The sequence below is a fragment of the Nyctereutes procyonoides genome, unplaced genomic scaffold, assembly GCF_905146905.1.
Source record: "Nyctereutes procyonoides isolate TBG_1078 unplaced genomic scaffold, NYPRO_anot_genome, whole genome shotgun sequence".
Lineage (NCBI taxonomy): Eukaryota > Metazoa > Chordata > Mammalia > Carnivora > Canidae > Nyctereutes > Nyctereutes procyonoides.
This window is the reverse complement of record NW_026575145.1, coordinates 3,686,496-3,699,470: the sequence shown is the minus strand read 5'-3', so window position 1 is coordinate 3,699,470 and position 12,975 is coordinate 3,686,496. Positions and strand designations below refer to the sequence as shown.

General features: G+C 35.2%; 1 protein-coding gene across 2 annotated transcripts in view; it reads right to left on the bottom strand.

Moving 5' to 3' along the window:
- Positions 1 to 35: 35 nt before the first annotated feature.
- Positions 36 to 12,975, bottom strand: part of MIS18BP1 (MIS18 binding protein 1) — a 47,701-nt gene continuing 34,761 nt past the window's right edge. For both annotated transcript variants that reach the window (XM_055309249.1, XM_055309248.1), the window contains exons 12-17: positions 11,978 to 12,150; positions 10,710 to 10,870; positions 7,578 to 7,726; positions 3,198 to 3,285; positions 1,243 to 1,297; positions 36 to 1,068 (exon numbers count right to left, since the gene is read on the bottom strand). In XM_055309249.1, coding sequence (XP_055165224.1) covers positions 965 to 1,068; positions 1,243 to 1,297; positions 3,198 to 3,285; positions 7,578 to 7,726; positions 10,710 to 10,870; positions 11,978 to 12,150 — 730 coding nt within the window. In that variant the 3' untranslated portion in view covers positions 36 to 964. The remainder of the gene's footprint in view (positions 1,069 to 1,242; positions 1,298 to 3,197; positions 3,286 to 7,577; positions 7,727 to 10,709; positions 10,871 to 11,977; positions 12,151 to 12,975) is intronic.

The following is a 12,975-nucleotide window of genomic DNA, read 5'->3' as shown; positions in this document are numbered from 1 at the left end:
ATCAAACAACAACCAAAATACAAACGTTACAAAAGTAAACCAAGTTTATTTAAACAATCTAACTGGAGAGAAAGAGTGTGTATATACACTGTAACCAAAGGAAAAATATTCTATGTCAAATTTCAAAACAGTGGTAAAATAGGCTAAAAAAAGGTTTATTTCTAAAAAGGAGCTGTCTGAAAGGAAAATAATGTTACTATGACATGGCACGTTAACTTGACTCCTAGTGGTAGATCAACTACTTGAATATTGAAAAGTCTAATCCAGTCCTTTTAACATTGAGACCAAATGTAAACTGCATATGTAAATAAGGCATAGTGCAACAAAATTTGTTCTCTGATTTCTACCTAATAAAATATTGAAAAACAACAAATTTACATAGGTTTCAGAGATATGCTAATCATAAGTTTTAAGAAAAAAAATCACAAGATAGAGTGTTACATAGTTTTAACAACATGTAATTTAAACATTAGATCAATTCTGGCTTGTATACCAAGTGGTAACAAATGCTGACTTGGAAGTTTTCATGAATTTAGTAGCTGGCAGTACAATCTACTTCTCATTCTCCCTCCCCTATCCCTTGAGGATAGCATTTTCTGGGAAGCTTTAAAAAAAATGGAACATGATTTTCTTAACGTAAACAAACTTGGACGGTTAAGAGATACTTATGTAGAATATTTTAATAATGCAAAACCCAGAAATTCACAAGTATCTATACAAGCAAAACAATTTTCCTTACATTTTTAGTAACCTGCAGCAATGAGGAATAGTTACAGAAAGATGTTTTAGATGAATTCAGAGTAAAACATCTCTCTGTTAACTATTCATCTCCTAAAACCTCTAAGGAGGAATCCACAATTTCGTATGATGGTATATTATGAAGAAAATATATGTATTCCAAAAGAAGACACAAATGTATTATCTGCTTCTTGATAAAAATCCTGAAAATATTTTCTCATTTTTACTAAGAAGAATCAGAGTCTGAAAAATAATAATCTTTCTCTTCTTCATCTAAAGACTCCATAGCATTAGCGAAAAATTTTCCAATACCAGAGTTTTCTCCTAATTCTGTAAAAAGAAGTTTAATAAAAGATTAATATACTTCTAAAAGCAATTTCAATGAAATTGAAAAGAACTGAGAAATTGAATAGACCTGCCCACTTCAGAGCAGTTAATTTTAGTACCATGTTAATACAGAGACTAACTTATAATAGACTGAGTTACAAAAGAAAAATAAATTACCTTTGTTAAACAGGGTTGTTTTTCTTGATGTTGGAGTTGAAAAATCAGTTTCAACCTGCAAGAGAGTTCATGTTAATAGCTAAATAGTACCTCCTGTGAGTTCTGCCTCAAACACAGACAAAATAAGTATGCTTCATCCTGAGTACCTTGAACACATGCCTATAATGATACCTAATCACATTATGATTATCTGTGAAATGTCTAATTCTTTTTCCACAGTTGAATCTATCTATGGTAAGAACACTTCTTCAATGTTGTTTCCCACTGCTGGCAAACATGACTATAAGAAAATATTATCAATTAATGCTACAGGGGTGAAAGGATAGTCTATGGGCCTCTGACAGTTGCCAAAATCTAAGTACTCATGCTATTCCATTACACTAGCAAAATTTCAATTGTCTAAAATAGTAATTTATATCACAAAGTTTAAGTGTAAAATACATATTTATTACATCAATGCTTTTTAAACTTTTGGCCATGCCCAGCTATCTTTAAAAAATGAAAAGGAATAGAAAGGAAATATGACAGGGTATATAGTATAGTGGTGTACTAAGGGTAAAAATAGAGTTCAAACTCTTGAGATACAAACTCTTGTTCAGATTGTGACATAACTGTACTTTTTCTTGTGAAATGAGTTAAAAACATTATTCTATCATTTAGCTCTCAAAATCATTCAACAACATTAAACCAGTATCATGATTCCCACATTGATACCATACATGAATAAAATGAGACTAGAAAGCCCAAGTAGCTTGTCTTATAAAGCTGGTATGAGGAGTTAGGGCTTGAAATAAAAACTTTTAACACTAAATCCTTTGTTCTTTCTATCCTCACACACGACAAAATATTAGTCTATGAAAAAGGACTAAATCACAAGGATATTATATAGTTCAGGAGACTGCTAAAATTATGACCCATTAAGAAAAACATAAGTCCAGTAGTGTTTAGGATGATGCCAGAAATACAAAGAAACAAATATTCTTAATAGGAAGTGTCCTTATTAGATCTGTCCATGTGAATTTTTCATCACTGTGCAGAGAACAGAATGAGTGGATTAGGGTCTTGCTACTAACTCAGTATGGTCCATGGACAGCAACATAGGCATTAGCACCTGAAGCCTGTTAGAAATGAAGAAATCGGGCAGCCCGGGTGGCTCAGCGGTTTACCACCACCTTCAGCCCAGGGCGTGATCCTGAAGACCCGGGATCAAGTCCCGTGTCGGGTTCCCTGCATGGAGCCTGCTTCTCCCTCTGTCTCTGCCTCTTTCTTGTGTCTCTCATGAATAAATAAAATCTAAAAAAAAAAAAAAAAAACAGAAATCTCAAATCTACTGGATCAGAATCTGGTGTTTAACAAGATCCCTAGGTGATGCCTTTGCACATTCAAGTTTGTGAAACAATCGTCAAAGCAACCAACTTTCACGGGCAAAATAGGGACTAGAAGCCAACCAAATCCTTCTTGCTATGTTGATTCTGGGTCCTCTGCAACAAACCAAAATTTCATTCTCATAAAGAATGTGGGACTGGGAAAAGGGAATCTAAGAATAGTTTGTCTACACCTTCAATTTTGGAGATATCCTTTAAAGAGTTTAGTCTCCAGGTTGATTTTTAAACCTGTGTCCAGAAGTATCTATCATTTCCTGTGGACAAATGAAACCATAAAAATTGGATGTGATTATGTAATCCCAATGTTTTAGAAATTCTCTGAGAAGAATTATACTCTAGGAAGTATACAATATAAATATTTCAACGTGGATAAGGGAAGAAGATATTGCCATAGTCTGGTGAGAAGGAATATACAATCAGGTGATAAGGTGGTCCTCCATAAATTGTCATTCTCTAAGATTAACTACTTTGAGGGCAAGAACTTTTACATAACTTTTAACTGCCACAATCTGCCATGTATTACAGTTGTTCAATAGACATGATGAATAAATGAAGAATAAATATACTTACTGTTTTTTTCTTGATATTGCCCCAGACAATGCCACCTTTACTTTTATGGTTTTTTTGCATACGAAAAACATATTTATCACAATCATTCCTGTTTGAATACAAAATTTTAAGTCAACAGTTAACTACCATATTTCTATCCACAGCTTCAATAGCAATGACAAAAATAATTTTAAATGTGTCTCAAACTTTAAGAAGTATATTTTCTGGGGAAAAGTATTTTCTGGGAAATATATATATATATAATATATATAAATATTTTTTTTTCTGGGAAGCAAAAGCAAAACTAAACTTTTGGGGCTACATCAAAATAAACAGCTTCTGCACAGGGAAGGAAACCAATCCACACAAGTAAAAGGCAGCCTATGGAATGGGAGAAGATATTTGCAAATGACATAGCTGATAAAGGGTTAGCATTCAAAACATAAAAATAACTTACACAACTCAACACCCCCCCCAAAAAAAATCCAATTAAAAAAGGCAGAAGACATGAATAGACATTTCTCCAAAGACATCCAGATAGCCAATAGACACTTGAAAAGATGCTCAACATCACTGATCATCAGGGAAATATATCAAGACTACAATGAGATATCACCTTCCACCTGTCAGAATGGTTAAAGTCAACAGTACAAACAATGGGTGTTGGTGGGGATGTGGAGAAAGGGGAATCCTTTTGCACAGTTGGCAGGAATGCAAACTGGTACAGCCTCTGTGGAAAACAGTATGGAGGTTCCACAAAAAGTTAAAAATAGAACTACCCTATGATCCAGCAATTGTACCACTAGGTATTTACCCAAAGATCACAAAAATACAAATTCAAAGGGATATGTGCACCCCATTGTTTAGAGCATTATTTAATACAAGTGCACATATGTGTGTGTGTGTGTGTGTGTGTAAATATACTAGGTATTTAATATATTTTATATAATATATAAACATAAATCTACTATACATACACACACATACTGGAATATTACTCTACCATATAAAAGATCGAATCTTGCTGTTTGCAATAACATGGATGTAACAAGAAAGTAGAATGTTAAGAAAACTAAGTCAGAAAAAGACATATACCATATGGTTTTAGTCCTATCTGAAATTTAAGAAACAAAACATGAACAAGAGCCAAAAAAAAAGAGGCAAACCAGGAAACAGACTCAAAAACAACAAAAGTCTATTTGTCTTTTCCACTTTGTAAAAAAGATTTTATTTATTTATGAGAGAGAGAGAAAGAGAGAGAGGTAGAGACACAGGCAGAGGGAGAAGCAGGCTCCATGCAGGGAGCACGACATGGGACTCGACCCCGGGTCTCCAGGATCAGGCCCTGGGCTGAAGGTGGCGCTAAACCGCTGAGCCCACGGGCTGCCCATGTCTTTTCCATTTTTTAAAAAACAATGGTGTACTGATGGAAATGGACAAAATATTTCAACTTAACATTTTAAAGGAACATTAAATAAGAGTAGGAAATTATGGTTTTGCTCATTGTTCAGTGCTCTTTCTGATCACTATCTTGCTGCCTCTCTTTTCCAAAATTCACTTTGACTTCTACCTGGACTCCCTTTTATTAGACCTCTTACTCCTTCCTGTTTACTTGCTTTCCTGTCTACATCAAATAGTTAACCACTTTAAGGATATACCTGGTGATGAAAACCCTCAATTTATAGCTTCCAACTAACTCCTGAGTCATTTCTTTTTAGCTTATTTTCTCCCCCTCTCATTCTTAGTAAATAGGCTTGGCTCATTTTACAGACACAAATGGAAGCCACAGAGAATGGCTATCTTTTTTTTTTTTTTTTTAAGATTTTATTTATTCATAAGAGACAGAGAAGAGGTAGAGATATAGGCAGAGGGAGAAGGAGGCTCCCTACACAGAGCCTTGGGGCCAAGATCACGTCCTGAGGCCGAGGCAGATGCTCAACCGCTGAGCCACCCAGGTGTCACAAGAATGGCTATTCTCATTTCCCCCTACAATTCCTAGTCCTTATGACAGTAAATACCAGCTGAACACCAATTGTAATTCTCTCTTAGCTTCAAGATCCTTTATGATCAATTATCCGTTCCTTTATGAAAATTTGGGAGCAGCCTTAAAGGTATAACATATTCTAAATGTGTGACTGTATTAAGATATTAATGTGAACCACAAGCACTGCTGCATAGCTAGTGAATAAGCCTAGCCAGCTGTTCAAGGATCAACACCTCATGAGTCCGTTGCCCTGTATGAAATAAATGTTTTAGGAAATATAGTCATGATATAAATGAATCTACCATGTGTTCTATTGGGGAGGAGGGGAAAGTCTATTTCCATCATTGCAAAAGTGATATTAAAAAAAAAAACACCACCACCAAAACTCACTTCACTATAATTCTACAACCTAGAGATAATGGCTATGATGTTTATAGTCAAGAAATTTCCTTTCTGGGGATCCCTGGGTGGCGCAGCGGTTTAGCGCCTGCCTTTGGCCCAGGGCACGATCCTGGGGACCCGGGATCGAATCCCACGTCGGGCTCCCGGTGCATGGAGCCTGCTTTTCCCTCTGCCTGTGTCTCTGCCTCTCTCTCTCTATCATAAATAAATAAAAATTTAAAAAAAAAATTAAAAAAAAAAAAGAAATTTCCTTTCTGAATATATATTATGTAAACTGGGATATTGTTTATAATTTAACTCTTAGCTTTTAAAATCTATTGTCAACTGAACATTATTCTTGGTTGTTAAAAATTCTTGAAGGTATGATTTTTTTTTTGAAGGTATGATTTTTAATTGTTATATCCTATCCTATAATGTGGACAAATCCTCATTTCTTAACTTTCTTTATTGGACATTTAGGTCATTTTCATATCTTCAGTATTATGTTTCATGACAAACATCTTTGTCCATACTAATGTACATTACATACTTGCCCAAATGTATTTCCTTATAAGTGACTAAGAAAATTCAAGGGCCAAAGGGATGAATATTTTAAAGCTTTTGATGATTTGGCCAAAGTACTTATCAAAAGCTTTGCCCAAAATTATATTCTTAGTATACTTTCACCTGCAATGAATACTAAATCAAAAATAATCTGTAGATTTCTGGGGAAAAAATTATGAAAATTATGTTTTTACCAAATAAATGCAAATTAAAATTTCACCAACCCTCAGGAGAGGACTGAATACTTTTTTCTCAGTCATTATTACGGCTTCTGCCTCACAACCCACAGAATTACTCTTAATAAAAGTCCTGCTTGATTGCCAAATGGAATGACTTATTTTCAGGCCTCATTTTTATTTCTTTCCTTCTTTTCTCTGTCATTCAACTGCTGGTTGTCCCTGATTTTTCTTAGTTTTACTTATATTTCAAGTATCTATATTCACATAGTTCAAAATTCAAAAAACTTTCCCTCTCTCATCTCCAAGTGAACTAGGTCCTCTTTGTAGGGATCAGTAGTGTTTTCAGTTTCTTATATATACTTTCAGATATTTAATCAAAGGAAAGCAATTAGGTATATATACATGTATATATGCAAATATACACAAGTATACACACAGCCCGTTTACACAAATTTTACACAATTTACCACATTTACACAAATGTTAACACATTATTCACTGCATCTTTTTTCACTTACTAGATCTTGAACATTTTACCATAATAGTACATTAAGACTTTCTTCATTAATTTCTATGGTTACATAATGTACCATTGATTAGTCCCTTACTGATAGGCAGGAGCTATTTCCAGACTTTTGCTATTATAAGCAATACTCTAATAAGCTGTATATTCACTATGTGAGAAGCAGGACTGATAGGTCAAATATGTGTATTTATAATTTTGATAGATATTGACAAATTGCTGCCCACAGAGACTACTAATTTACCTTCTCACTAGTGATGCATGAGAATCCCTTTCCTTTCCTCTTAATCCATAGGAGTGCTGCGTTAGGAAAATTAGCCTTTTCCTTTGATGAGTTCCATATATTCTTTTGTCAGATCACTGTTTATCTTTTTATTGCTTATGGTGGTTGGGTAAAACTTTTTATCTGGTTGACTTTATGATTCTTTTTGTTAGTGTACTCTGAGTCTAGCATCATAGTGTGAAAAGACTTTCACTTATCAATGATTATAAAATAATCCTCCAAGGTTTCTTTAGGTATATTTTATAGTTTAATTTGCTATGTGAAAAAATTTGATCCATTTAGAATTTATCCTGATGTAAAGTGTAAGTTGGGTCCCTACACTACTGAACAATATTCTCTACTTATTGAAACTGTCCATCCTGAACTTCTAGGAACTATTCTTGATTTTTTTGTTTAATGATGATTCTTCTCATTACTGACATCTACTCTCTGACTCATGAAATGTTAAATGTTGATGCAGAGAATTACAGTCTATATGCATATTTACCTATTTATAGAAGCTAGCATGCCAGGACTGACATGCTGACACTGAGGAGTTTTTGCCAATGGAAAGACAACTGATGATGGAGTTGTTGGATTTTTGTCCATACTCAGCAGAATATCATCTTCTTCTGCACTGTCTTGGAGATTTGGCAACTAGAAAACAAATAATTGTTACCAGCAAGCAGGCAACCCTAACATGGAATTTCTCATTGTCACTAAATATTCTTAGGTGGGCTGATAAGTTGTTTTCCTCCTTATAATTTTCCAGCTGAGATCTCTAAACACATTAGTAATTAACAGAGCCTCAGCCTCTAAAAAAAACTTTGGTTCTATTGTGTTAAGTGGAGACAATGACACCTATTTCTAAAAGTTGTGGAAAGACCAGGGGTCAGCAAATGTTTTCTGTCAAGGGTCAGATAGTATATTTTAGGCTTTATGGTCCATACAGAATCTGTCCCAAATATTCAACTCTGTCGTGAAAACAGACATAGCTATGTAAACAATAAATATGTCTCTGTTCTTTTTTTTTTTTTTTTTTTTTTAAATTTTTATTTATTTATGATAGTCACACAGAGAGAGAGAGAGGCAGAGACACAGGCAGAGGGAGAAGCAGGCTCCATGCACCGGGAGCCCGACGTGGGATTTGATCCCGGGTCTCCAGGATTGCGCCCTGGGCTGAAGGTGGCGCTAAACCGCTGCGCCACCCAGGGATCCCAATATGTCTCTGTTCTAATAGAATTTTGTTATAACAAATATGGTCTGCCCGGTTTGACCCATGGGTTATGGTTTCCTTACTTCTGGGTAAACAGAACAAAACAGAACTAATTCACTGATTACTATGCTTGGCACTTAATAGGAACCAAAGCAGTATTAAACTTTTGTGTATACACATTTCCATTAAATAATTCAATCCTTCATTAAGATTTTGCCTATCTTTACATTAAAGCCTTAGAGAAAGTGGATTTATGCTACAGAAAATGAACTTACTTCACTATTTGTTTTGTTTTTGTCTTTAAAATGTTGCTACTATTGCATTTAAGCCAAAAAATACATAAAACCTAAAATGATGGTAGAATTATGTAAAGGATATAACCCCTAAATTACCATGGCTGTTATGTAGTTGGAACACAGTAAAAGCCTCAGATGGCTCCCTTAAAATACTAATTATTATTTATTTATTTATTTATTTATTTATTTATTTATTAAGATTTTATTTATTTATTCATGAGAGACACACAGATAGAGAGAGAGGCAGAGACACAGGCAGAGGGAGAAGCAGGCTCCATGCAGGGATGTGGGACTCGATCCCAGGACTCCAGAATCGCACCCTGGGGCTGAAAGCAAGCGCTAAACCACTGAGCCACCCAGGGATCCCCTTAAAATACTTTTTATATAAAATCCTTTATAGTCTGTATAGGCAAAAAGAGCCCAGATAATGATTACTAAATTCTTAAAGCATTGTATAGCCTTTTAATATTGGAGACGTATAACAATATTAAGAAAATGAATAAAAATATTCTTGAAGTTAAGCTCACTAAAACTCCTTGAACTTTTACACCTCTATCATTGTCTATATCCATTTTGCATTAATCTTAATATTCTTAACATTTATATTTATATTCTAGAAATAGTTTCAAATTTGCACTTTCTATTGTATCTGTTTATGAAGAACATCCTTCTTGGACATATACATTGCTTCCAGTTTTCTGCTGTGAAGAGAAATCTGTGCGACTATCTGTGTCAGGAGTTTGGCTTCTTTTGAATTTCTTAGGATAAATTCCAATGAATAGAACTCATCTAATGGTTCTTGAAAATGGCCATGCTTTCCAAAAGGTATGATTCATTTTACATCCACTGATGTACGACTACATCAGTATCTCCACTGCTTTTTGTTAGTAGATAATTTAACTTATTTTGTAAAAGATTCTGTAACTTAGAATATATACATATGATTTATTTATTTTTCCTTTGATTATCAGCTAACATAACCACTTCCCTCAGTATTCATTCAGCCTTTGGAATTTTTTCTTGCCCACTTTACCCCTGTGATTGTGACAATTTTTTTTTAAAGATTTTATTTGTTTATTTGAGAGCAAGCGGGCAGGAGTGGGGAAGGAGGGGCAGAGGGAGAAGCAGACTTCCCACTGAGCATGAAGCCTGATTTGTGGTTCAATCCCAAGACGCTGAGATTATGACCTGAGCTGAAGTCAGACACTTAACTGACTGAGCCACCCAGGCACCCCCTGACAATTTTTATTCTAATAATATGTGAATTACTTCTTCATATTATCAACATTAGTGGCTTTATTTGTTGTAAATATTTTTTCCCAATTGCTGAAGTTTTTAGTTATACATTTTTTCATACTACAAAAATTCTTTTATAGATTCAAATGTCAACTTTGTGCTGTCATTTAATACCTCCACTAAATTTACTATACAGTAGGTAATAATTTCATCACTTTTTTTTTAAGTTTACCTCATTGCATATGAAATTTTAAATACAGGGACACCTGGGTAGCCCAGTAGTCAAGTGTCTGCCTTTGGCTCAGCTCATGACCCTGGGGTCCTGGGATCAAGTCCTGCATCAGACTCCCCACTGGGAGCCTGCTTCTCCCTCTGCCTATGTCTCTGCCTCTCCTCTCTCTGTGTGTGTCTCATAAATAGATAATATCTTTTTTAAAAAAATTTAAATATGGGCAGCCTGGGTGGCTCAGCAGTTTGGCGCCGCCTGCAGCCCAGGGTGTGATCCTGGAGACCCAGGATCAAGTCCCACATTAGGCTCCCTGCATGGAACCTGTTTCTCCCTCTGCCCAAGTCTGTGCCTCTCTCTCTCTCTGTTTCTCATAAATAAAAAAAATCTTAAAAAAAATTAAATATATACATTTAGCCTAATTAAACATTTCTGGGTTTTCAATTTGGCTCTACAACCATTACCTATGAAACCCACTGAAGGGTAGACACTGGACACTGATAAGAATAGCATGTACTGGCAGGCTACTTCCTGTATTTTGGGTCATGTCTGGAACTATCAATCCTTGGCCTAAACATTAGGGATGAACACTAACCAGACATAAAAATGAAAAATGTTAAAGTCAGTATGAAGAAAGCAATGATTTCACACATTTAAGACTCTTACCAGTACTCTTTGATTCTGCACAGGTGTTGTACTGAAAAAATCATCATGATCATCTTTTGGCAATTGTTCCAGAAAATCCCTCATTTGTTGCTTCCTTTTAAGAGTTCCCACTTTGGCAGTGATCTTAATAATTTGCTTCTCATCAGCATCACCTATCTTGCCTTAGGAGTCAGCAAAACATTTTAATAAGGATTTGGTTATTTATAGTAACTGCTCTAAATTTAACAGACTTTGTAAAATCTAAATTGTCTATTTATATTAAGCAAATGCATCCTCTATTAATAAGTCTCCTACATAACAAAAGATTCTTTCTATACTGGGATCTATGCAATATAATTAGCTCATAAGATATTCATGAAGAAACTACATCAGATTAGCCAAGGTGAGATGGAAAAGGTCTTCGCCCTCTCACATTCTCCTTGCTGAATGCCTAATTTGTTGATTTTCTAAAAATATAAACCTTACTGAATCAGGACAGGGATAGGATACTCCCAAAGGTTAGTCAGTATAAGCTCTGTCATAAACCCTGAGCAGGAATGTATACTCGGGAGGAATACAAAAACTAAATTTATTTAGAATTTTATTATGAATTTTTATGAGGCTCTACCCAAGTGGCTTCAAATTAAATAACTTTATTTTTTTTTAAAATTTATTTATGATAGTCACAGAGAGAGAGGGAGAGGCAGAGACATAGGCAGAGGGAGAAGCAGGCTCCATGCACCGCGAGCCCGATGTGGGAATCGATCCCAGGTCTCCAGGATCGCGCCCTGGGCCAAAGGCAGGCGCCAAACCGCTGTGCCACCCAGGGATCCCAAATTAAATAACTTTAAGGGGCAGCCCCAGTGGCTTAGCAGTTTAGCGCCACCTTCAGCCCGGGGCCTGATCCTGGAGACCCGGGATCGAATCTTATGTCCGGCTCCCTGCATGGGGCCTGCTTCTCCCTCTGCCTGTGTCTCTACCTCTCTATTTCTCTCTGTGTCTCTCATGAATAAATAAAGAAATTCTTTAAAAAAAATGAGACTTTTAATAAACCAGATACTGAAATCTTTGGATTTAGCTACAGATTTCCTGGAACAAACTCAAAGCACAAGTTTGCTCAGGCTATTACTGATGTACTTGATATCTAGATAAAAATTAAACAGATGATCTTTAAAATACTTTCTAGCTTTAAAATTTGGAGAAAACACCTTTATAAGACCACGACAAATGGATAAATATATTTAGCAAGTAGAAATCAATACTGAGAACTAGGAAAAACAAAAATTTACCATTTTGGCCTTTGGGATTGACTGTTTGTTTCTTAGTGACAGGTTTCTGGGTTCCTTTTCCTCTGGGATCTTCCAGGTATTTCCTCTGGCACTCTTCAGAAGATCGAGAACCTACAGCCATAGCTACATCTGACCAGAAACCAGGTTTGTGCTTTGGAAGAGATGCAAAAGCACTATGGAAGACCAAAACCAGTTAAAGACCAAGAAATTCAAATCAATAAAAACAACCTCCTGAATGCGTACCACTGTATCAATGAGATTTATTGAGCTAAAGGAATTTTAACCAAAATCATTCTAGATAACAGGGAAGAATTTTTTTCCCCTCCACACACAGCAACTTACTTGAGTGCTTAAAATATGAAGATGTAATTTAACGTATCTAGTACGTATCTCCTATTTTTTTGTATTCTATGAAACCTAAAAAATCATCTCAGGTCTTTTAACATCTTTTTCCTAAGTCCAACCATCAGTGATTTGATATTTTGGGGTGATTCTAGCGTGACTAACTTTTCAACACTGTTGTTCAAATCTTATTGGTGCTAAGTATATTGGAAAATGAGTTCTTAGTTCCTATATACTCTTGGTTATAAATTCTTACTATAAAGTGTTATTCTTGCTCTCATTCTATTATAATTTATAGAATGCAAGATTTTATATATATTGAGGGAAATGAAAATTGGAAGAGAAAAAAACCTGACAATATAAGTAGTCACCCAATTTAATAAATGAGTTACATTCTGAAAGTTTACTTGTAAATATTTAGAAACTGGTACACATATTTCTGCTTCCCTCACTCCCCAGATTTTACATGTTGTAATTTAGCTGACCGTTCAGCCAGAAAGGATCTATTTAACTCACCAATTAACCTATGAAGTATTATGCTGATAATTTTTTTTTTAAGATTTTATTTATTCATGAGAGACACAGAGACAGGCAGAGGGAGAAGCAGGCTCCATGCAGGGAGCCCAACGTGGGGACTCAATCTTGGGTCTCCAGGA